This window comes from Rhopalosiphum maidis, chromosome 1 (genome assembly GCF_003676215.2).
Source record: "Rhopalosiphum maidis isolate BTI-1 chromosome 1, ASM367621v3, whole genome shotgun sequence".
Classification (NCBI taxonomy): domain Eukaryota; kingdom Metazoa; phylum Arthropoda; class Insecta; order Hemiptera; family Aphididae; genus Rhopalosiphum; species Rhopalosiphum maidis.
Genome location: NC_040877.1, coordinates 27,297,351 through 27,325,135, shown reverse-complemented (window position 1 = coordinate 27,325,135; position 27,785 = coordinate 27,297,351). Strand labels below are relative to the sequence as shown.

At 24.8% G+C, this 27,785-nt stretch overlaps 3 protein-coding genes across 5 annotated transcripts; 2 read left to right on the top strand and 1 right to left on the bottom strand.

The window, feature by feature from the left end:
* Nucleotides 1-205: 205 nt before the first annotated feature.
* On the top strand, nt 206-15,716 carry LOC113550239 (dual specificity protein phosphatase 22-B). 2 transcript variants are annotated; one of them, XM_026951956.1, is made up of 5 exons: nt 206-467; nt 14,847-14,963; nt 15,027-15,151; nt 15,232-15,403; nt 15,490-15,716. In XM_026951956.1, the coding sequence occupies exons 1-5, from the start codon at nt 459-461 to the stop codon at nt 15,586-15,588; spliced, it is 522 nt and encodes a 173-aa protein (XP_026807757.1). In that variant the 5' UTR covers nt 206-458; the 3' UTR covers nt 15,589-15,716. The 2 variants fall into 2 exon arrangements, with proteins under 2 accessions (XP_026807757.1, XP_026807758.1); XM_026951957.1 differs by having other exon boundaries at nt 15,232-15,423; nt 15,490-15,653.
* Nucleotides 15,683-20,983, bottom strand: LOC113550238 (twinfilin). 2 transcript variants are annotated; one of them, XM_026951955.1, is made up of 9 exons: nt 20,868-20,983; nt 20,647-20,782; nt 20,358-20,438; nt 18,925-19,036; nt 18,695-18,860; nt 18,210-18,456; nt 17,996-18,139; nt 16,014-16,135; nt 15,683-15,947 (listed from the first exon to the last, which is right to left on the bottom strand). In XM_026951955.1, the coding sequence occupies exons 2-9, from the start codon at nt 20,669-20,671 to the stop codon at nt 15,804-15,806; spliced, it is 1,041 nt and encodes a 346-aa protein (XP_026807756.1). In that variant the 5' UTR covers nt 20,672-20,782; nt 20,868-20,983; the 3' UTR covers nt 15,683-15,803. The 2 variants fall into 2 exon arrangements, with proteins under 2 accessions (XP_026807756.1, XP_026807755.1); XM_026951954.1 differs by having other exon boundaries at nt 20,647-20,970.
* Nucleotides 20,984-21,176: 193 nt separating this feature from the next.
* Nucleotides 21,177-26,440, top strand: LOC113557006 (double-strand-break repair protein rad21 homolog). Its single transcript, XM_026962275.1, has 10 exons — nt 21,177-21,432; nt 21,518-21,698; nt 21,783-22,012; nt 22,084-23,083; nt 23,174-23,389; nt 23,631-23,840; nt 24,877-24,996; nt 25,150-25,296; nt 25,359-25,517; nt 25,984-26,440. The coding sequence occupies exons 2-10, from the start codon at nt 21,555-21,557 to the stop codon at nt 26,107-26,109; spliced, it is 2,352 nt and encodes a 783-aa protein (XP_026818076.1). The 5' UTR covers nt 21,177-21,432; nt 21,518-21,554; the 3' UTR covers nt 26,110-26,440.
* The last annotated feature ends 1,345 nt before the right edge of the window (nt 26,441-27,785 follow it).

Here is a 27,785-nt window from a genome sequence, read left to right as displayed (position 1 = left end):
TATACATACAAAAAAATGGGTCAACTATATATTTTTAAAGTAAAAACGTATGAAAAATAATTGATTCACGATTGAAAAAAAATTTAAGAATGCATTCTATTCCTATAATTTTCATAATTATAACGTTTAAAAAAGTTTAAAAAGTTTAAATTATTGTTAATAAAGGAACACCTTATATATGTATACTACGGAAAATGAATGCGGCAAAAACAGTGTATTCTTTTTATTATCAAGTATTGTTTTGTTTGACATGCAAAATAGCGATTTAGAAAAAAAAAATATGCAAAAAAAAAATAAATAACACACTGTACCTTGCTGCTCATGGAAAGGTACGAAAGCATAAATGGAAACTTAATAGCTCGAACTGTAGAAGGGATTGAACCCAAACAGATTGGTTTTGACATGCAAAACAAACGCTCGCCCGTCGCTTGGTGTTTTTCCTTATTGCCGACGCCGTCATGGATAAGGTGAGTAATTAAAATATCACTATTTTTTTAGTTAATCTTAAATATTTTATTTAATATGGATTTTGTTATTATTTGTTAGCTTAATTATTAAACTCTAATTTCTTATTTACATTTTAAAGTATACCTACATAAACATATATATATATATATAGTGTATGTGTTTCTGTGTTTTTTATAATGAGTACCATTATATATTTAGGGGTGGGGGTAATCACTATTTTAATAACTCGTTTTTTTTATATATCTATACATAGATATTTGATCTAAATACTTTTATATTTATTTAAGCCTAATATGTAATGGTAATCTAAATTTGTTTCAAAACCATATATATCATAATAATTAATTAATTAATTGTCTGCATATTTTGAATTATTATAACATGGTTTTTATTATGGTTAGAAAGGAACATTTATCGATATATCTATCCTTTGCTCATACAAATACATATTTGAGTATGATGTATATATTAATCATTTGTAAACTGTATTTATTATGTATAAATAAATAATAATATATGGAAAGTATTAAAATAAATTTGTTATATGTCAAAACGAAACATAGGTACTGGCTATGAATATAAAAAAGTAGGGAAAAAACGGTAACTAAATCGTAAAAATGGGAAATCATATTATATTATTACTATAAATAGTTATACCTATAGTGATCATTTTCAAAATAAATGTACACATAAGTAATTATACATTTATAGAGTAAACGACTTTCAAATATTTTAAGAAAACATATTTAGATACCTAGTTACGTTGCCATGAATGTGAGTTTTTTTTTAGATTCATTTGATCAGTGGAAGTTAAGTATAGATTAAAAATTAAGAATGAGGTAAATAGTTCATAATTAAATAAATTATAAACGGTTTAATATCTAATATATTAAATTAAATTAGGTATGTAAAATATCAGTACATAAATAATATGTATATGTATAATAACAATTATATGAATTTAATCAATGGTATAACTGCATGATTGTGTTTATCCAAATATAATTTATAATTGATATTAAATTAAATATAAGGATTTAATAGTACCTTATCTATTTGTAGGACTTTTGACAACTTATTAGTTATTACATAGTGTTTTTGTGATACTCGTTTGTGATATTATCACCAAGGAAGTACCTACTCAAATGTCTTAAGTTTATAATGTCATTATTATGGTTAGGCTGAAACATAAACATATTAGTTTTAAATCTTTATAGTTCTATGGAAAGAAGAAATTTATTTTAACAAATATCAAATAACAAATGCTAATATACCAATACCAATACAACAGCAAACAGCATTAGTGATGTAGGGGTGCCTGTATTGTAGTTGTTAGTTGTATTATAGAATATGTAGTCGTTCATATTATAAAATTATTTGATTGTTTAATGATAATAATATGATGTGTAATTATATTTATTGATATAATTCTGATTGTGGAATTTTTTACCTGATAGTTCTTGTAGAAACTATACTTGTTAATTAATAAAACGTTTTTAGAAGCATAGTGCCTTTTGTTTTTAAAGCGTTATCGTAGATATCAAAATGTCATAAGTATAACAATAATAATAATAATAATAATAATAATAATAATAATAATAATAATAATAATGCAAACAATATTAAATTAATTTTATAATAAAAGATGTTAAACGTAATGGAAACGAAAATAATTGTGTTGTTATTGTTAAATGTTATTATGTTAATACAATAGCAAAAAGACATCATTGTTTATTTTGCTGTCACGAATATTAAAATGCATGCATATAATATATTATTATTTTGTATAATGTTTACTCAGACTTGCAGTCTACTTAATAAACGACGTATTTGATTTCATTTGTATTTAATATGTTGTTGAAATTTGAACAGTTTTAGTAACTGCATTAACGTATAATGTCGTATATATACTAATGAATAATGGTATTAGAAAAAAAAATTGTTTCTGCATGGCTACATGTCTTCACGACTAATAAATTGTACTTGCTAGTTGCTACTATATTTGTTTATTAACAGAGTTACGATTTTTTAACACTAAAGAGTAATGAAGCATATAAAAAATATTAAAATACATAATATAGGTGTATATATTTAGATATAATATAATATCCAAAAAAAGTAGGTATCACGGACCACGGTATACGTCATTGAATACGCATTAAATCATTACCTTTTTAATACGTATTTTTGTAAACATTGAACTATACATCGTGTTGTTTAAAATTATTTATTTATTTCGTAATTCTTCTATGTTTTCATAAAGACCATGTATAAAACATCGTGTTTTGCCAAAAGACGCACGAACACAACACTGATCGATATGGTTAACATTACCATATGACTATATATGATGTTATATGTATGAGCATGACTATATTCGTATCTATTATATGATTGTATATATTTAGTATAAAACTTGCACATTTATTGAATAGAAATATATTGGACATGGTTTATAAGATGTTTATTTTATTTAATAACACTGAGTACATACATATTATTGAATTTAAAAAGAAGGGGAAATTGTTGAAAAAATGTATTGAAAAAACGATAAATAATTAATAAACAATTATATAATTTTATATAATATCTGTCATTTTTGTAACAATTAAAAAGTAATTTAACATACACTTTAATTTGAGCACTTCCAGCTAGCTAGATACAAAATGGTCAACAATTTAAACATTTTTCACAATGTTATTATGGTAGATATGAATATTAATTACCCACTTCAGGTCTCATGTATTTCACGTCCATTCCTACGTATATTATTATTTTAAATTAATTTAAAGATATTTTTATTTTTAAATCATATAGTTATATGAATATTGTGTACCTATGTAGTTCATAAAAGAGGAAAAATTAATTTCGTAATGTTTAAAAAAAGTTCTGTAGTCCTTATATTATAATACAAATAACAAAATAAATGTCATTTTTTCTATACTTTTTTTTATATTATGTTTGTTTTTTACGTCGTCGGCCATCTTTAACTCATTGTCATTAATTATTTGGCTTAAAATATAATAGTAATAGTAATTTTATAAAACGAATTAAATTCATTTGAACTCAAAAAAATACTTTCAAAATGTTTATTTTAATTTATAATTTAGTTATTTTAAAATATAATATGGATTTTATATCTAACCTATATTATGATACATCATAAATATTATGTAATTTTATGCCGTATAAAATATGTTTATAATGAGTAATGAGTATAATGGCTAATGAGTAATGACTATAACGAAGTAATAACGAGTACAAAAATATAAAACAAAACACATCATTTTCTACACATTACTGTTTTGTTCGATTTCCAATAATCAATACCTATACAAATTACAAATAATAATTCATTTAAAAAACCTATTGCTTATAAAAATTAATTTACATATTTTTGTTATTTGAGGCCTTGAGAGTTGGGTTAGATTTTGAATACAAATAAAACTTTAATATAAAAAATAGAACTTCAGAAATCCAATATCTAAGGACATTTTACGTATTATGATTACAAATATGTGTTTAGACTTTAGATACCTATGGTATTGTATAAACTATAATCTATAAGTTTTAGGTAGCTATACATTAAATCGATTTAATTAAAAGCGATTACTAAATTACCTGATTATCTAAATTATAATAAAAGTAAGTGTTTATTTATTTGTTTAGAAAAGCGTAAGATAATATTTTTATACAAATTTTGATATTTTTATGTGAAGTTTTATTTTTATTAACCATTATTGACCTCAGTGAAAAATACTTTAGTGATAATAATTTTAAAAACTAATGACTTTAGACCACGGACTTTTATGCAATATAGAAAGTTAAAATATGTATAAATATTTATGTTTTTATTTTTGTCAAAATATGTATTAAAAAACATTAAATATTTAATTAAAAAATTGGTATTTTACATTCATTTTAATTATTTAACAATGGCCATATATTATAAAAATACCTGATGTAGATCTAGCCATATTATAGGTTTGTTATAAACATTTTTTTGATATTGTAATTAATAATTATTCATCCAATAATCTTCATTGTTGTCTTTTTGGTAACAATTGGATACAATACAACATACATTTGGAGATTTTCAAGTTTAAATGTACGTCGGCTAGGTCTCAAAATTGACTTGTAGTGGCTGAAGAAGCGTTCAAAGTCGATTAAGGATAATGGAGCATATTTAAAACTCGATATATCAGACGGTGTTAATTCAAAATCCATTGACGTATTTTCATTTTTATTCAAAAAAATATGTTTAATAGTTTTTATTTTTTGTAAACTGTTTTTAGCAAGTACATAGCTTAATTTATTTTTTATTATAACTCCGGAATCTTCCTAAACTTCACTTAATTTTCTTACTGCATTTTTCACTTCTGCAAGACTTTAAATTATTGTTAGATTTTATGTTTCTAATTTATTTTATTAGTTAAACTAAAGTTAAACACAAATTTTTGAAAATATATCATGTTAAATGATTTTCCAAGTTATTATTTTGTACAATATATTAGTAGCTTTTATTACAAATAATTACTGTATAGGTATAATAATATAAAATAGTAAATATTGTAAAATGTATTAAAATATGTATTTACATCAAAATTAGGAAATTTGCATTCAAAACAACTATTATTTTTGTGGACAACACATTTTTATATTGCCCAAAGTTTTATTTTTTATTAAATATTCACACTGCATACAGTTCACAATAATTAATATATACTTAATAATTCTTAATCTTTATTTTGCTTCCAAATAAAAGTGTAGACATGTGTGTAAAAACATGTTTAAAATAATTTGTGTAAAGTATTTACAATGGATTAGGTTTAATATTTATACCAAATTTATTTATAATAAATGTCGAACAAGTAATTCTTGTTGCTGCCTATGAAATGTTTCCTTTATGGGCTTATGGATTTATAAACTCTAAAGTAATAGGTAGGTTGTAGATTCCATTTACCACAACACGGTATCGCAAAATACAAAATTTGAAACTTCGAACTTGTTAGTTGTTCTTATAATACAGATTATAAATCTAAAACAGAAATTGGAAAATGATTTCGCAATAAACATTATTTAAGTTTTTCAAATTAAGTTTAAGTTGCGAATCTTTTATAGATGACTTTTGGTTAAATACCTCAGAAAAAAACGCTGTTCAAAAATTTAGTCACCATTTATATGGTAGATAATTATTTTTCTAACAAGGCATTTTTTCCACCTAGTATATGTACTTTGGATATGTATGATTTCTAATCAAAGGACTACAGTCTACAAATGCATACGAGTCCTACCACTTAAAGTTCAATAAATTATTTTAGTCACACATCCAAATATATGTGTTTATTGATGTTTTAACACAGTTACAAATAAATACTTATATTTTAACAACTACAGGATACCAGAAAAAATGAACGAAATCGAAAAATATATTAATTTATATCATCAGATATTAATTACCAGATTACAGTTTTTGAATTATCTTTTTTTTTAACCCAAGTGCAATTGAACTAAAATGAGTGTAATTCGACATTACCCCCAAAGATTATCCCTTTTGTTTCTTGAAATTTAATAGTTGTAACATAAAATATGCAAAACTAAAAGAAGAAAGTAAAAGAAAGTTTTAATTTAATTTATAATAACTATTATTTATGTATTTATTTAATTGCCATGGGCCATGAAAAATTATATTATCTGGGAAGTAAATGTACAAAATATTTTTACACAATACAAAGATACTTATTAAAGACTTGGAAAATCATCAAGATTATAATTAAAAAAATGATAATCATAAATTCATAAATAATAAAATTTAATATATATATCATTACGATTTTGTATAATGTATGTTATATTTATGTACTTAATGCAGAGAAATCTGAGCGATAGCCCCAGGGCCTCCACAAAATAGGGGCCTCCACAATAGTAACTTCGGAAAAATAATCCGTTTGTTAACACTAAAATTTAATTTCTTATTTCCGATTATAATTATATGTTTGTTAAATACTAATAAAAGAAAAAAAATTGTTCATTTTATTAGGAAAATAATTTGGGGCCAGGAACCCCCACTCCTTTGATGCCCCGAGGCCTCCACTCCTCTAAATCCGGCCCTGACTTAATGTAAAGACTAATAAGAAATCACTGTATAGTGTATATTATAGCCTCTATGTATAAAGTACGAAATATAGTATGAATTACTTATACTAATAATAGTCAATATAGTAATTAATTTTGAATATTTTTGATATATACCTAATACCTTTTTAATATAATTTAATACCTATAGAATAATGATTTGTAATGGTAGGTATATCTATCTACCTGACATAAATTATCAAATACCTGTGATACATTATATTATAAGTTACCTGAAATTATATGATGGGCCTAAAAAAATATTTGCTATAATAGACGTTACATGAAGTATGATTTAATAGTTTATATCAATAATAATAAGTGTTTAAACAAATATTGTAACAATATTAATATATAATAATATTATTCATTAATAATTTTTACAGTTGGTTTGATATTAGATTCTTAGTTGAGTGATGTCATGAATTTATTGATTTTACAATGATGTGGTTTTTTTTTGTGTGTGTTTACATAAATGTGTTTTATTTGTTTAAAAATATTAAAAATTATTATTAAGATTTTTTTATAAGCTTTTCGAGTTAAAAAACAAAAATAACGCCTAGTTATTTGTTGTAATTCAAAAATATTATTCACGGGGACTTGAAACTTTTATATATGTTATGGACTTTACAAATATTATTGGATTTTGTAATAATTTTCTAGTTTAAAATTATATCTTTATGAAAAAAAAACAAAAAATATCCTAAATTTTAAATGTCTATAAATAGCTTAAATTTAGTCTACATTTTTTTAATTTTTTTATTAATTATATAAAATATAAAATTATAACTTAAGTAATAGTAGAAAGTTCTAAGTTTCTACAATCAATATTTTTTGAATTACAACAAAATAAAAATTTGATTTTGTTAAAAATTGGTTTTACTTAAAAATTTCTTTTTTTGGTTTCTCTGATTAGGAAGTATTTAAGATGTTTTACTTTAACTTATCTCATAATTAAAATTGTAATGTTTTTAACAAAATTTAAATTAACCTACTAGCTATAATACTAATAATAAAATAATTAATTTTAATAGTATCATAGTAACATATCATAAAATTAAAAATATAATTTGCAACTTGATGATATAGTTTGATCAGAGCTGACCTTAGGGAGGGCTCAGCGGAGCTCTTGCCACTGGCTTCGCGCATTTGTATGACATTTTGGGTCTTATAAAAAATATATTCTGAGGCATTTTCTAAAACAAATTGCTCCAGGCCTTTAAGCCAATTCTGAGTTTGATAGACAGACTTCGCTCAGATTCATTTTTCGTAAACAATAATGTATCAATTAATTTAAATTTAACACATCAATTATTACTACAGTCACTCATTGGAATTCTCCTATATAGCATAACGGTATACACATGCGCACCTATTTTATGTTGTAATCTAAAAATAAAGATGTTTTAACCAAATATTAATATTTATTAGCATTGATACTAAGCTTGGTGTAATTTCCAAAATATTTTTGCTCTTTTTTTTTTTGTTAATTTTAAATACTTGAAATGTTTATCAGCCATGTCAAAAATAACAAGTTACAATTTTTTTCAATGAATTTAAAGTTAACGTTTAGTTTTTACAAGATTCATCAATATTGTGTTAATCGGGAATTTATTTTGTAGTTCAAATTTCATAAACACCTAAGTTTTAAACAGACAAATAAGGAATTCTAACATTTGCCTTATAATATTTGTTAATAATAAAATATAATATATATAATAGCCTATTGTTTGTGTAGTATATTACAATACATTATATTAAGATTCATAATTTATGAAATATACTTATCATAATATGTACCGATATAGGTATGGTGTTACCTACTCACCTACGGTCATACTATATAACCTATATATATAATTTAATTAAGATAGTCGTATTTGGTATCTATATAACATTCAATGTCTAGGTACATTGAGTATAATGCGCCTATACTAATACTGGTACTGTGTACTAAGATTCTTATAATTTTTAATTTTTAAGAGCATCGATTTAGTATTTACTTACCTTTATAAAAGATTTTTTTTTATGTATTGATAGTTAAGTATAGTAAGTTGGTAATTTAATCATCAGTTTATTGTCACACATGTGTCAAAATAACGCACAATTATTTTTAACATATTAGGTACGGGAAAATTATTTTATTCCATAAAATTGTTATGCAAATTGTTCATTTTATAGTTATAGAATATTCTAAATTTACATATACATTATAATTTATATAGGATTGTATGTAGTTACTTATAAATATTATTCTATGTACATTTCAAGTACTATAATTTAGTACAATACACCTATAAATTTTGTTATACTTATAAATTGCAACTTTTTAGTAATAATACATGTGATTATTTTTAACATAAATATTAAACGTGCAACCTATAATAATAAAATACATGAGTTTTTTTTATTTGGACAATGAACAAAAATATTAAAATGCACGAATGTATAATGAATTTTTAAATCACGAAACTTATTTGCGAATTATAAATAAATATTGCCACTGTACGAAAAACACGCGAGTTTACATGGAAACGTATTTTATTACTTTCTCGTGCACTAAATATTTTGTATATCACGTCATTTAATAGTTTTATACCTATAATATTGTACCAGTAGTGCAATTAAGGCTTGGTTATGGAGATGGAGGTGATATTAGAATATATATTTTCAAATTACGTGGGTCAAAAAATGTTTTGATCTGCTTGTATTAAGACTTAGCTGAACTCTAGAAATTATTTATTTTTCAATAGTTGTCCTTATTTAAATCTTCTTCTTATATAAAAACTTTTTCCATGGTTATTTCTACTGACAGTAGTTCAACTAAGCTTAAGCTTTACACATATTATTACTTATTTAGCATTTATGTAATTATATAAAGTTAACTTTTTAAATATGTTAAAAATTATTATATATTATAATTTACTATATTATACCTATACTCGTAATTCGTATTATACATTAGTATGTTACTAATTTGTAATTGTTCCTCTACTTTTATATAACGTAATGCCAACTTATACTTATTAATATATTTATTTTTAGAGATTTTAGTTATATATCTATCAAAATATTCATGCATATTATTATGTTGATATTTAAACATATAATGTTATGTCTAATAATATCCTTATTTAAAATATAATTAAATATACGGCTATATTGCTAATATTTAATAAAAGTTACACTTGGCTCACTATATAGCTGTAGCACCAAATTCAAATTCAAAATTTTTCACGTACCTATCTATATAATAAAAAAAAACCTAAATTAAATAAGACTACAAGATAAGTATATGAATCTACATCTTCTTCTATGTAATTATGCTACAAATACTACGACTGTATTAAGTACAGTATCATGTATTAATAAGTTTTATTGAATATATACAATTACATAGGTACTATATTATATTAATTATTAATGATTAAATTAAACAAAATTGGTGTGCAACGCACAGTAGGTATACCTCATAATGAATGTGTATAGGTATTGCATGCAGCAGAAATTATACAAAAATAAGCTTTATCTCAGAAAAATTATGGGCTTCTAAATCAACGATAACGAACGAACTATAGTATTATATTTTTTTAATTAGGTTTATTCAGTAATTTTTGTATATTAATATAATAATATGTCTATAGCTTTGTTATTTTTTTTATCTTTTCAAAAACAATGATATATTTTATATATTATAAGATAATAAATTATTTTTAATTTCAATTTTTCGTATTTTGTGTGAATAATGAATATTGTTAATACCTATAGTGATGTATTCTGTTTTAACATTTATTTGTTTTTATTACCTATGTATAAAGTTTTTTTTCTGTACGATAACTTTATAGGTATATCTATATTATTTGATTTATACATTATATTAAATAAACTATTATGCTACATAGGTAATGTTTACTTATGATTCATAGATAAAAAATGCCACATGTTGTAAACTGTCATTCTTATACTTTAAATAATGATAATATTACTTTTATAAATCTATATATCTATAGTCTATAAGTCTATAACACACAAAACTTTAAATATAAATATTATTTTAGGTATACACACACGTACCTACATATGCATACAATATAAATATACGTTTATTTGAAAATTTAAAACCTGAAATATTATTTGAACAGGATGATTGATAAAAACAGATATTTAATTAAATTATGACTTGTTTTTAACTGACGTCCATTTGAATAAATATTTCCACTGAAATCAATTCTATCGATCCACGTAGATGCTACGTGTAGGTAACTGTTGCATAGGGATATTCAAATAAGTATAAAATGAAAAGTTAAGCTGAACTGTAAACTGTAGTATTCTCTATATGGTAGTTCCTATGTAGACCAATAATTACGACTTACTAGTATAATAATGCATAGAAATGAAATGATATGGGTTTTTAATGTGTAAATTGATAGCTTCATTTATGTTTTTTTTTTTTTTTTTAATAAGATTGTAAACATTTAACCAAACTAATTTATTTTCATGACAGACTCTTTTTCGTTATGATATTAAATAGGTATTATATGAATTTAATATATATAAGTAGAGGTGGAAGGATTATTTATTTAATATTTTAATGAATTAAAAGAATTGGAAAGTTGTTAATAGCTTTTGTCATGATATCAATAATTTATTAATATACATTTATATAAATAATAAATAGGTAAACATTAGTTCTATTAAGTGCATATTATATTTTGCATTTATACGCATATTGTTATTTCATGTAATATATTTTAACTTTCGTGCATTGGTTTGTTTGTAATATTTAAAGCAGGACAATAATACGCAGAAAAAATATTCAAAATATATCCTGCCACCATTGGAATATTTAGGCAGGAGTTTCAAGGGCCTTACAAGTACATCCTAATTGGGGGAGGGTTATTATACTTTTATCATAAGATTTGAAAAATAAACATTGAATTTTTTTTTATTATTAAATAAAGGCTTAAAAGATTCATTTATAACATTATAAATACAGTCAAATCCCTATTTATCAAACTTGATTATTTTTTGAAAATAACCAATCTAGTGTTGTTAGCTTTAAATGTCTTTGTACATTAAAATGATTAATCCATATTATATTATAAAATTTAAATTTAAAAACCTAATCCATATTTTTATGTCGACTTTTTTACAATATTTCATTTTTTAAGCAAGATATGGGTATTTTTAATTGTAACATTTTACATAGCATTACATAGTAGTTATAGCTCTCACCGGTCAAAACTAAAAAGCAGATATTATCTTAATAATTTAATTTCTATGTTTAAGTGAACAGAGGGCCTAGATATACCTGTTAAATATGATGGAATATATCTATTATTAAGTAATTTATATTATTACTTTTAATTTTATGGCCGGTAGGTCGATATAATTTAATTAAAATTTAATTATTATAATAATATATTTATACTATATTATAAAGTATATACGTTTCTATAACTCAAAATGTAATAAAAATACTTTTATAAATAGTTAATATAATAAACATAAAAGTATCTACAGTAATTGGTTTTTGGATTATGACAAGAAACAAAACTTGTTTGAAAAGAAATAATATTTATTTATAATAATTTCATGTTTCCGCGATTATTCGTTTTTGAATTATAACAAAATAAAGAAATCTAGTCAAACACTGGTTTGGCGTAATAATTCCGTTTTTCCTTAATTTGTTGTTTGTTTTTATTGATTATAAAAAAAAATAATGGGAATTTTTAGTTTTGACCTATTTAAAGTTGTCGGAGAAACTAGATTCAATTTGTTATCTAAAACCACCTTCTAAGTTGAAAATGAAGCATTTTATCGACCATTACCTAATTGTGTAAGCACACAAAAAAATACACATAATTGTAAAATCATTACATTTATTGTTTCACTCAGAATCTAAAAAAAAAATAATTTTTTTAATTATTATAAGTAATGTGATTTTTTTTCAAAAACATTGTTTTTAATGTCATTAAAATATTCAAAAAAATATTTGTAAAGATGTTAATTACAATGTTTTTGAAAAAGGATCGAACAACATAGACTCTACAGTGTAGAGCAGGGGTGGCCAAACTTTTTTTGGTCTATTAAAAATATATTACACATTTGAGGATCTACTTTCATAGAAGTATAAAACTTATCGACAATTTATTCCTTACAACCACGATTAATTTTCGTGTGCGTGGCCCTAAAAATAAATTGTAACATGATCGACTTTGAAATTGTCCGCAAATCCGCGATCGACCGTTTCGCCGCTCCTGGTGTAGAGTGTAGACAAATCCCAGATAGAAAGATTATAACATAATAACATTACTATGATGTTACTTGATGAATGAATCTTATCGTACAAAATTAAATATACTTTTTAATAATAAATAAAAATTACTAATTTAATTTTACGTAATAACTATATCTTATATTATTATGTATACCTCACATAAAACACCAGCTAGTAAGCTACTTAAACTACATATACCAAATACCATTTACCTATCGGGTATGTTATAGATTAGTTTTTAACAAAAAAAAATTTGTTACAGTAAGTAACAATTTTCATTTATTATGTAGTTGTGTTCTCACTATTGAAAATTTCTGAGTATGTCACAGGTCCTAAAATCGCTTCCGTTTTTGTCTTCCGGAACGATCATTGTCATCAGCGTTCAGCCTTCAGCGCACAATAATATTTATAGTAGACAAATGCAGTTTTTTTTCTTTGTTAATGGTTTCCGGTCGAGAGTGAGGGACGAGGATACGATTTTCGTGCATATAATATAGTTATATAGTGACAGTTGGTTTAAAGCTGAACGGGAGGTGACGACTTAACGAGTTGAACTTAGAAATAGGTTATCATTAATAGCGGTATATGACTTAACCGCAAGCTGCTAAAAATATCGGTCATTATTTTTTTTTTCATAAAGAATATTTTCCAATTTTTTTTATTATACTTAAATTAATATTTCATATTTTTTATAATCATTTTATTTTGTCGATTAGTATTGGTATAATTTTGACAATTTTTAACTTCACCAGACTCTCTTTAATATTTTTGTTATACTTACAACTATATAACCATACACTGAAGAGTGATGACTGATCAAATAGGACATAGGTATATAGTGAGGGCGTATACTGTGTTTAATTTTAGGACTAGGGCTCGATTTTTCTAGACCGTTTGAAATGTTTGAATAATGATTGTCAAAATTAAAATCTTTTTGAGAATATTTGAGCTAGGTATAGAAATTGAAAATTATTATGCTTAATAAAATGTTTGATTTATATTAATTTCCACTATACTATGATTACTAAGATATAAATAAATAAATTATACTTTTCACACAGTTTAATATCACATACAATTTAGATTTAGAAGGAAAACGATCGGTTTGTTACGCCCTAAAATACACAATTGATATATAATCATAACTGCAAATAGCCAGAAGTTCCCTCTTAATATTTTCTAAAAATGACTTATGCTTAATAATAGGAACTAAATTTTAAATTGAGTAGACTACCAGCTAAGTCACACTACACATTTTTTCATTAATATATTACATAAGTTTTACGGTATAAACAATAATAAGTTGAGGAATTAAATGTTTTGTCATAGGTTTCAATATATATTAATACAAATTACGAAAAATATTCATTGGAAAAAATAACAATCTCGTATGATGGTAGAGTAGGACATTTTTTATACTTATGTTGTTATGTTTATGTCTTTATAATACTATGATAAGTAAGGCATAGTCAGTATGAAAATTGCATAGATATCTAAGGATTTTCATTTTGTAATGTTTAATACAAAAATAGTCAATATATAATAATTAGGCAAAGTATTAACTAGGTCACACAATTTTTTTTATTATATAATTTAGGTTTATTGAATATTAATACATGAATTAAGGTTTCACTAAATGTAGCAGCATTATGATTGAGATAAAAAAAAAAATAATAATCAATTAATTAATTTATAGTTTTTCGACCTAAAATACCAAAACATAATTGATAATATTTCATATATTATATTATAACTATAATGTTATTAGGTTTAATTTTTTTTATAATTAAAAGAAGACTAATTTGTTTTTCAAGAATTCATTTATAAAATTACTAAGATAAGGCTTCAAGTCTCAACTGAAATATTGCTTAGAACTTAAATTATCTTAAACTTCAAAGCATAGCTTGGTACTTAGTAATACAATAAATATATATTTAAACATTTTTATTTTTAATGATTTTAGGTGATTCCTGGTTTGTTTATTGGCAGTTTTAGAGACTCGAAAGATTTTGCTCAACTAGAAAGTAATCAAATAACTCATATAATTTCTATATTGGATGCACCAAAGAAAATTTATCAAGTCAGTATTTTTTAATTATAAAAATGCTAAACAAAGAATGATTTTAATTTTAATTTATTTCAGGATAAAACATATTTATGTATTGAAGCTATTGATAGTCCCGAACAAAATCTTATACAATATTTTCAAATATGCAATGATTTTATACATAAAGCTCGTCTTAAAAATCAAAATGTCTTAGTTCATTGGTAGATAATGCTAGCATTTAAAGTTTTTTTTTAGTGAAATTTTAGATCAAAATATGACATATAATATTATAATGTTTCAGTTTGGCTGGGATGTCTAGAAGTGTAACAATAGCTGCTGCTTATATCATGTCAGCCACTACTATTAAATTAAAATATGTTCTTCGACTTCTGAAAGCATGTCGATCAATTTCAAGTCCCAATGAAGGATTTAATAAGCAACTCCAGTATTATGAGTGTAATTATTTATTAGAAGTGCGTGATCATCATAACAAGTACTTCTTAAGACAACTCAAAAGTTAATTATTCTTTTTATAATGTATTAAATTAATTTGTTTTAGGAAAGAACAAGATTAGCATCTATCAGCCATTCTAATAACCAACTTATATCAGATGAAGAATATTGTAAAAGAATCATTGGAGAAGAACACAAAAAATAAAAAATAAATTAATTAAAAATTTATGAAAAATAAAACAATCAATACAATTTTAGAATTAATACTCAATAACACTAAAAATAAATAAATAATAAAATTTAATAAAATAAAATGGAAGACCAAACATAGAAATTTCTTATAAAGAAAAAATTATAATTTGTATAATATTACATGTTTTAACATTAATTAGATAGATTATAATTTAATAAAATGAATACTTATTCGTTAGACTTTATTATTCTTCGAACACCTCGTCCTGGAGCTTTGGGCTTACTGAATTTTGGTTTATCAGATTCTTTTTCTGGATATAGTTCATCTAATAGGTATTTCTCATTGATGACATCATCATTATCTATTTCCAACTATAAATAAAAAGTAATTTTTCACAATTAATTAATTCCATTTAATATAAAAATATAGATATTTACTTTTTTATGAATTTTTAATTTATATAAATTTTCTAACTCTTCGATAAATGGTGATTTGCAACTGGAGTACAACATTCTCACTTTTATAGGACACGAGTATCCCGGCATTGAGTAAATGAAAACTAAAAATGAAAGATGTAATTATAGCATATTTATAAGATTTTTTTCAATGTATTTAATATATTTTAATTATTTACACAATATGTATAGTAGATACTTATCAAAATATTTAGTTTGTTTAGTTATTATAAAAATACAAATTTATAAATTAATTTATTTCGACTTTTAAAACTTTGCTCACTAGCATATTAAATATTTAAGTATGATGTATAAATATTTTTATTCCTGTATTAAATTGATGTACTTATAAAATAAAGAAATTCTTATGTATATGTATATATATTTTAGATTCTGAACGGAGTAATGAATGTATTGATTTTACAATATTTTTATTTTTTTTATTTTTGTATCTGTCATTAGTTCATCAAGTTTTGAAGTAGTAATAGTGCTTTGATTTTTGACTTCAGCCCTTCTTTGAAAAGGAAATTGAATCAAGTTGGTACTTTGAGGGGACAAAAGTAAAAAATTTGCAGTTGTTTTCAAAAGTGTCACGAAAAACCTTGAAAAAGTAACGGAAAACAGGAATTTTTATGCATAACCACTTTTTGACAAAATCGATTTTTTGATTTTGCTGTAACTCAAAAACAAATCATTGTAAATACTTGAAATTTTTACCAAATGTTTATATTAGTGTTATCTATTTACAATTAAATTTTTAAAATATTTAGAATTTTTTTAAACTATTTATAGGCCATTGAAATTTTTGATTTTTCTAAATTATTTTTCTTGAAATTCCGATAAAAAAAATTTGGCTTTCCAAAAAATCTTTAAAATTTTATACAAAGTTTATTATAAGTTCTTCTTACTGAAAAAAAAAAATCGAAAATCGTTAGTCAAAAATATTGTTTATAAGCATTAAAAGTTCAAATGTTTACAAAATATGTCAAAATTGCAAAAATTTGCAAGGAATTTTGAAGTTGGAAATTCATAAAATTTTGGTGAATTATATCTAAGGTTAAAAAATCCAACACAAGGTCACCATAACTTTTTTTTCGAATAATAATAAAAAAAAACTCCAGCGTCAATATAGAAAAAATTTTATGAGCACATGAAATTTATTTTTTTACGAAATCAAATAAAATAACAATACATTACAATTTAAATATAGGTAATGATATAATATATTCTAGACTTACAAATCATCACAGTTCAGAATCATTTTTCATATACAATGATACCTGTCATTGCATTCAAATTTAATACATCCATTATAGTGACCTACTCATTTCATTGTCTACTATACAGCAGAGCGATATCCACTTGTCCATCTTTCTTTTTAACTATATAATCTATACAATATTAGTACAATAATAATTTTTGATATAAAGCTTTATGGTGTGATTATCTGACTTAAAGAATAAACCATTTATCAAAGTTAATTTATTTATCATTAGACATCACTGGCATTCTAATGGAAGATTAGAAAATAATTAAGCGAATGAGAGTGTTAAAGTAATTATTTCCTATCAAGAGCTTGATAATTGGTGTCTTAGAGAAATTATTGAATTAAATTCTGTTATAAAATTAATAAAGTAAATGTATAAATAAGCTACTCAACTGATTAACCTATTTCCTCATTGGATAATTTAAATATAATATTCTTTATGAATGTTATAATTACTTTATTAATAATAAATCTACAAATAACTTTATTAAAGAATTGTAACTTTTAAGAATTCACATTTATTTTAAATAGGGTAATTAAGCATATTCATACTGATAGAAAAAAATATATTTTAAGGCAAATGATGCTGTAACATCCCAGACAGTTCGGGATTGCTGATACAATATGGCATTAATTGATTATAGCTGTTTATGTATATAATAAAATAAAATAAGTTTTAAATGTAGTATTTACTTACAAACAGAATTTGTTTGGGTACCATTTCTCTTATGTTGGTACATATAAAGATGATATCTAGCATCATTTTTAGGAACTTGGTCATTGAGAAGGTTCACAGATACGTTGTCTGAAGTAGCTAATTCAATACTCTCTTTTGTCATATCTAATACAAATGAAAACATTAAAAATAATTTCATAGAAAAAATTTTAATATTGAAAATGTTTGATTATACCAATGTAGAATTGTACATAGTTTATTTCACTACTATCCACAAATATGGAAAGTGCTGTTATAGCAGCAACAGACATAGGGAACTTGATACCAGACACTGCCTGTGATCGACTATCTACAGACACTGATGTACTATGTCCAACCTCTGCTTTTCTAAGTTCAGCGATTTCTTCTTCACGGATAGTTAAAGGTGCTGGTGCTTTTTGTGACAATCGACTTTGTTCTAATCCATCAAGAGTGACATCAACCTATAAAATAAACAAAAGCTTAAAAAACTTTAAAATTAAATTGTCTAATATATAATATATATGTAAATATTGTTTCATAATTTAATTTTTAAAACAAACAGTAGTATAGTGGTTCAATTTAAAAAAAAAAAAAAAACAAAAATCACAAATATTTAAATATAACTAATTGTCTAATAGTTCAATTCAAAAATTAGGGATATTAATATTATTCATGTATACTATAAACAATTAATTTTACCATACTAGTCCCATGAAGTTCTTCTTTAATTTTAGCACTGCCAAATTCTTGTTTGAGAGTAGCTTTTGTAGATGCATACAACATCTTTTGTCGAATAGGTGCTACATCAGGACACCAACTTATAAGTAACCAATCATAATTTTTGGTGTCACTTTTTACATCAAATCTAAATATATATATAACTTATTTAGTTTATATTACATCAGTATAACATAATATTTTAAATATACCTATATAATACATAACACGGTACTTCTGGTAATATAAATTGTTTGACAACTTTTTCAAAATCATCTTTCCATGATTTGTGATGTTTTTCATGACCAGATAGAGAAAGTTCCTCTAAAATAAAATGATATTAATTATGTTAATTAGTTTATAAAAAGACTGTTACAAGGTGCGGCATGCATAATGGATTCTCATATTTCAAATAATCATTATTAGCGAGTAATCAAACTGATTAGATTAAAGTGGTTTATTTTACTGGATTAAGTTATTAATAAGGTTTTTGGTCATCACCATGCCATGGTCCGGTGAACAACATAGTTTTGTTATCGAGGCATTTTTTAATAACGCTGAATGTGTGAATCGTTTGAATCCAAACGAAAGTGTCCCTGATTGGAAAACGACTTTGAATTGGGTACAAAATTTAAGAGTGACCTAGAACCATTGAAGAACTAAAGGAGGCTATTCGTCAAGAAATCTCTGGGATTCCACTCGATATGCTGGCGAAAGTGATAAGAAATCTTTCGAGAACAGCTCCTCCATATGTGCGTCACTTGTCAAAGCAATTGAACGAAATAATTTTTAAAAAATACTTAAAAAAAAAAACCTTGTATAATATAGTTTTTAAAAATAAATTTTTTTGTTATATCTTGTAATGTTTTTTTTTAATTCACCTCAGAAATGTGGGAGTCCATTACGCCGCATTCTGTATATATACTATTTTATTTTTAATCAAATGTATTTTACCTATACATTATAACTTTTAAGTAAAGTCCATAATTAAATTATAAAACTCTAAAAATAGTGGTGAAATACTTGTAATGATGGACATAAATAAGTATATTTTTAAATCTCATGAATTAAATGTAAAAATAATTTATAAATTTACATTATTGTGAAATAATTTGAAATTCAACAATATTTTTACATGTAATTATTTTATCTAGTAATACATCAACAACACATGAATGGTATGAATCCAATAATAATAATAATAAAAACTCTTCTATACTGTGGATCTTTTAAATATATTAATATAGAATATGAGTAATATACACAAAAAATAGAAATTGGACAGAAGCCAATATAAGAAACAATTTTTCAGAAATTGGATATGTTTAAAATAGTAATATTTTCAAAAAAGTATACTTAGATATATTTTATTTTAACAAAACTTAATATTTGTGCTTCAATAAATGTTTATTTATTTAGAAACATACATTTATATGTTTTATTTACAATCAAAAGTTTTGTAATATTTATTATATAATTTATTAATATTATAATCAAACATAAAAGTAAAAGAGCAATTATTAAAAAGGAAATTCAGGGAGAAATATTAAATAATGTTTAAATAACACTTCTTAACATAGAAATAACCTGATAAAATACTAAAATATTATATTATTTCTTTAAGAGTTGAAAATGATCAACTAACCGTCTACAATGGACACTTTAATGGCCCGAACACTCTTGTCTGATGTTGCTTTGCTAAAGAACTTTTTTAGTGTGTCATTTGCTGAAACAAGTAAAGAACATAATTTATTTTTTTAAGTTAAGATATCATAATAATGTAATATATAATGAATTTTCTGATTCGATTAATAAATCTAAATTATTAAAATGTATTTTATTCGGCTTTAAGTTATTAAAGTAAATACTAAATCATTACTATTTAAATTGAATTGAATCATAATTGATGATCAGTGACTTCACTTTTAGTTTACCTTTGATTCCTGTCTGGTGTGACATTTTTTCAATAACAAATCAGTAATCACACAAATAAACGGTTTGAACGAATCTTGAATTCTTGAATACTTATTTTTCAGTCCACCTTCGTCGATTGATAATGTTACGAATTATCTGTTATTTTTCAATTGTTTAATGATTATTAATATCGTGAAGGTGGTTAAAAAATAAACTATTAAAAACTAAAGTAAAGTATTACTATTTATTATTTTATTTATTATACATTTATACTGTATTACTGTAATACAAATACTGTAAATGTGTAATCCGAAACGATGAAATCTTGATATACATTATAGACTGTAGTCATTGTACAATAATAACAAACAAGTAACAACAATTATTATAATTATATATATTGAATGACGAGTGACGATGGTGATAAATTGATAAGAGAATTCATCCGTGGCACTATGCTTTGAAGCGCTGTTTCTCGAATAATCCTTTGTGTTTTGTACCGAACTCGTTTCCCGCCCAACGTTTACCGTTCTCCCGCCCAGTCCGCCATATTATTCATTTTGTCGTTTGTTTACCCTCACAAAACCCGTTCATCATCAGTTTACGTAAACCGTTTATTTTGTTTTTTTATTTTTTTGGTGATTTAAAACACTTACTGAATTATAATTTAATTCGATCAAGTAGAATTTTGTCTTCAATGCGGTGCGTAACGATGTGCTTTATCGTCGCAGAGCCTGGTTGTGTCTAAGCGTTAGACTAAAAAAGTCGTCCCGTTATCACCGACTCGTGAAATCTTTTACTGACAGGTAAATATATAATTTAGTTTTGGAAAATTTGTGTCTATATTTCCCAGACGCGCGATATAAAATGAACGCTACCTGTTTGTTGTAGGGTTAACATAATACGACAGTAATATTCAGCCGTCATTATGTTTTATTCGCACTTCTCGTTGTCCAAGAAAGGGCCTCTCGCCCGTATCTGGTTGGCTGCCCATTGGGACAAGAAATTGACCAAAGCCCAAGTATTTGAAACCAACATTGAGACATCTGTAGACGGAATATTGCAGCCAAAAGTGAGTGTAAACGTGACCTAATCTGGTATACCGATGATAATTAAGCACATTGCTAATTGTGTTGATTATGTACAATTTTTACAGGTGAAAATGGCCCTACGTACGTCAGGACATCTTTTGTTGGGTGTGGTGCGAATTTATTCACGTAAAGCTAAATACCTGTTGGCTGATTGTAATGAAGCTTTTGTCAAGATTAAAATGGCTTTTCGACCTGGCATGGTTGACTTGCCCGAGGATAATCATATAGCAGCAACTAATGCTATAACACTCCCAGAAGTATTTCATGATTTTGATACAGCTATGCCAGACTTGAAGTAATTATTTTTTTGCCATCAAACCCACTTATTACGGTATATTCAATATTTATTTTTATTTTTATTTTTAGTGATGTTGATATAGAAGCTCAATTCAGTTTAAACCAGTCAAGAGCCGAAGAAATAACTTTGCATGAAGATTATAATATTAGCTCTATGGTTTCTAAAAACTCTGGTTTTGATCAAGGATTTGGATTCTCTGAAGTTGAAAATTCTGATATACTCCGTCATGGAATTGAACATTCCCTGTTGTTTAGTGAAGGTGTCGATCATTTAATAAATCGTGATAAAGAACCTATAGCTTCTACGTCTACTGGATCTGGTATTTTAAGCCAAAACAGTTTAGGAATAGATGCCCCAATTAGAGATGATGGGTTTGGAGGTAATATTGGTCAAGTCATCACTGATAACTTTTTTCAAGCTGGAGGTTTATTTGATGATGTACCTTCTGCTCCTATGGAAGTTAATGATGGTCAAGGTCCTCCTAGTCCTCCACCATTCAATACACCTAATCGAAATGATGATGATGATGATGATAATCACTTTATGCCTCCTAGTCCAGGTAGACAAAGCTCTGATGGTTCAAGACCAGCATCCCCTGTTAATTTACCATTCCCTAATGCTGGTGCATTAGGTCTTATACCATCACCAACACGAGATCAGACATTGATGCCTCCTCCAGATATAGATATGCATGATATGCACGATATGCATGATATTCATGATATTCAAGCATCTGAAGAACCTGAGCCATTAAATGAACAGAATACTTCTGTAGACCAAACTACTTTGGTACAGAATGAAGAAGAAAGTTTTGCTTTAGCTCCAGTTGATGCTAGTGCATTGAGAGGGTTACCAAAGACTAAAAGAAAACGAAAACTTATTGTGGACGAAGTAAAAAATATTTCTGGTGAAGAAATGAAAGCACAATTGAGCGATACAACAGACATTGTAATTACATTAGATTTAGCACCGCCTACTAAAAGACTAATGCATTGGAAGGAGACAGGTGGTGTAGAAAAATTATTTGCTCTTCCTGGAAAAAATATACCAGCTATACCATTAGCTAAGGTAATTTAAACATTTATTTTATTACATTGAACTTAACACACATTTTTGCTATACTTAAATTTAAAAATGGATTTTTGTTTTAAATTTTAGAATTACCAAAGACATTTAACAGCAAAAACATTAAATAATGATGAATTAGATGGTGAAGGTGGTATTGAAGGAGATGAAGAAAATGTGTTACCTGCAATAGCTGGCCCGGTACCTGGACGTCGTGGTCGTAAAAGAAAAATACCTATTGATGAAGAAAATCAAAAACCGGCTAAAAAAGATGTTTTGCCGCCAATACCGGAAGTACCATCTCAAGTTGTGAGTATTCAATATCTGTTATTAGATAACTAATTATTTTTTACAATTTGTAATTATTAAAAGAATCAAATAAAATTCTAGATTTGTAAAGTATTTGATTTTGAATGTGTAAGTTTTATAATCTGATTAATACATTTTAATTCATATTAAAATATTTATATAAGTATAATGTATAATGTTAAGAATTATTTTAATTAACTCATTATTAATATTACATAAAATGGTATTATTTTTTTCTAAGGAATCTATGGAAGTGGAAATTCCTGCACCATTGTCTGTAGCTCCTCCTACACCAGCTATTCCTGAAGAACCGGAACATGTAGAAATTAATCAACAACAGCCAATTGAACCACAACCGTTTATAACATCACCATTAAATGATAATGATCAAATGTTACCCCCTGGAACACCCGCACATAAGTCAGTTGATCCAATTAATAATGAAGATCAGGTAATTATAATTAAATATTCATTTAATATGAGATACAATTTTTAAAATTGTTAATTCTAGTTAATTGTTTAATAACTTAAAAGATAAAAAAGTGAGTACTGCTTTGCTGTATATTGGGCATTGAGTGGGTTACTGTGATAGATGTGTTAAGCTTGAATTCAATAATATATAATTGTATACAAAAAAACAATTCTGAGCAGAGACGTTTTGTCAGCTTATTGAGTAATTTAATATATTATTTCATGATTTGTTTTTTGATAGGTATTGCGATAGACTTATAGCTTTAAAATAATTTATTTTACCATCAGTATTGTGGTAATTTGATTTAATTTTTTCTAAAAATATTGCATTTATTTTTTTATTGGTATTATTTAAGTATTATAATAATATATAATTTTTCATATTATGTTATTGTTATTAACTTTTAATTTAAAAATCAAAAATTTCAAATATCTAAATAACTCAAAAAAATCTTAATATTTTGTAAATTATCTATTATTTATAGGAAGCGTTAACATAAACATTTGGTGAAAATTCTATCTATGGTTATTAGTTTTTAAATTACAACAAAAAACAAAAGTAGTTTGAGGAGAAACAGTTAGATATTATATGGATGAATATCCAATGTCTTGCAAATTTGAACCTCAAACACTCATAAAAAATGTATTTGACTTTCCGGTAAACTTTTTTTTATTATAGGTAAAAAAACATAAGGAATTTTGAGTTAAATTTTAAATCTTCAATATAAAAAAAATTGAATAATTTTGACATAATTCTTATTTCAAATAATAAAAAAATATTGTGAAATATCATATTTTTGATGTTTTTAATTAGAAAATAAATAAACTGTAAATATCGATAACATTTATTTATTGACAATTGTAGAAAAAAATCTAAAAAAAAAATAAAAAATTTCGATTGTTGATAACTCAAAAGGGTCTTAAAAGAACATTTGTTTAAATGCGTATAAATAACATTTAAATAATGTGTTACACGATAAATAAAACTTTAAATTTTATTTAATTAATTGTTTTAGCTCATAAATCCATTTGATGATTTACAAGCACCCCCATCAGTCAATGATTTATCAGAAGCAAACAATCAGTCATTACAACCAGAATTACAAAATATGGGTTATGATAACCATATAAATCAAGTAAATTAACTTCAATAATATATTGCAGGGTTTTAAGTTTTAATATATTTATTTGAATATTTAAATTTTTTATAATATGTTAAAATTAAAAAAAAAAACAAATTGTAATAGTATGTATAAGTTATTATTATGAATATTAATTATTATTTTTAGTCCAATGATTTTAATCAAGTCATAATGGATAATATGGGATATGATGGTCATCATAATGCTCCTGTTACACCAGGATTACCTTCACCAAGAGGTGGTGCAACACCTTGGCGTGACCAAGATTATGATTATCCTGCATCTGTTGGACCTGTAAGTTATAAAATCTAATATTTTAAAATAGTTTGTTTTATACTCATTATATTATATTTAAGGTGGAAGAACAACAAGCTCCACATGAAACAAATGAACAATATGAAGAACGAGTAATGAACAAAAGAGCTAATCAGTTGTACCACACAATTAAGACGAGATTCGCACAAAAAGACACTCTTGTTTTTGATGATCTTACCTACAGAAATCGGAGGAAAGAGGTAAATATAAGTATGGTTAAAGCATGTAAAGTGCTCTATTCTAAGTGTCACTCAATGAAGTTGTTGAAAAACATATTTCTATTGCTGTTACCAAAATTGGTCAGTGCTTTTTGTTACTCTTACTATAGGTGCTGGCATTTACAAAAGTATAATATTTGAAAATAACATATAACCGCCAGCGGTCATGTGAAAGTCAACATGTTAAAGTTACATGAGTTTTGTAGCTTATTATTTAATTTAGTATTCTTATCAGGGTTTAAGATTTATAGTAATTGTATATACTAAAATTTAGTAGAACTCTGAACTATATTTATGTATAAATATTAAATATATATTAATTACTTTGTAATATTAATACAGTTTCCTATGCAAATTTGAAAGTTCCAGTATTTTCTATATAGTTATTATTTATTTTTTTTTGTAGCTATTTTATTGTTTTAATATATTGCTTTGTTTGATGTTTCAGGCAGCTCAGAAGTTTTATTCAGTTCTGGTTTTGAAAAAATACAAAGTCTTAGAGTTAATTCAATCTGCCCCCTATGAACCTATACAGCTAGTGAAAGGCGCATGTTTCACCGACCCAAAGCTGTAAATGTTTTTATAAAATGAAGTTTATTTTAATAGTATAACAATTTTATGTAAAATGGAAATTTTGTTCAAAAGACCTATGCCAAGTACAACACTATGCGCTTTATGTAAACAAATAAATATAATTATTAAGATGTTTTTAGATAGACAAAATAGGTGTAAATCGAATTTAAGGAAATCTTGTTCATATTTATTATTTTTGTTTATAAGATTGGTATACAGAAGATTAAACTAATATTTAAATAATGTAATTTTATATATTATGTCCTCCAATTATTTGTTTGATCTTATGTATACTTTCACAATTTTTGTAGTTGACTAAATTAAGTATTAATATCAATTATAATCATGTTAAATTTTGTCAAAACCTTTAATCAGAGATTATGTGTATAACTTTGATTAAGTGTTTATCCATGATTTTAAACTTACTCTATATCAATCTCAGAAATATTTTATTTAAAGTACTTTTGGAATACACAATGAAATGTTTTTAATTTATTTATTATATATACATATGTTTATAAATTATTTATGTTTAGTGAATAGTTATAAATTAAATTATAATTAATAACAAATTTTGTATGTCTGGACTTAAATAATGGAGTCATATTATTGTGTTGATATTTAACGTTCCAATTACATTAATTTTATTATTTTAATGTAAAATACCAAAATTGTATTATTGTTCATAAAGGGGGTTGGAACTGTAGTATTATTTATATCAGGGATAGCCAACCCATAGCCCACCTTGGTTAATTTTACAGCCCGCAAAATGTATCACACATTTGCAAAAATTTATTTTTGTGACAATAGAATATTCTGGAGTGTCCTCACAATGTGGTGCTCCTATTATTAACAATGTAATCACAACAATAATAATTCGAATCTAATCTAAAAATAACATGTTATAGTTACCAGCTTATAGCAAATTATGTTGGTTAAATAAAACATGGCCAATAATAGCCATTGTCTACCTATTTGCTGTGATTGAAAATTTGTTTTCCGGTTTAACTATGGTAGAATTATTTTAGTATATTTCCAATGAAATAAGGTTTTTAGCAATTTTAAGTATAAATGCAAAGAAAAGGAAAGTAGGCATAGTGAGGAGTGGAAATAAAAGTTTTTACTTTCTTTATACTCGTAATTTTAAACACAAAATTAATTTGTTTAATTTGCTAATAAATAGTCGCTGTATTTAAGAAAAATAATGTTAAATGGCATTACAAAATCAAACATAATAATTAGGTTTTTTAAATTCGATAATGAAGTGAAACAATCAAAGTTCAAAAAATTCAAGTCACAATTAAAAACTAAAAAACTAAAAAAAAAAAAAATATGAAGTTCAGCATTACATGCATTAGGTATCCATCCAATATTGTTTAAGCAAGCTATTTTGTCTCATTTTTGATTATAAAAAAAAAAAAATGAAAACATTTTCGGATAGTAAATTTGTGTGATCATTTTTAGGAGCTATATAACAAAGAATATTTTACCTAATAAAAATAAACCATTTTCGAATAAAATGTATCTCGACAAACAGTGTATCATCGAAATAATGACAATTCAAATTAAATTAATGTAAAACAGCGATCGAATTCAAGATATTAAATATTCTGGAATATCATATGATGATACACCTGCTAAGGTTGCTGAATAAAAAGGAGCTATTATAAAGTTACT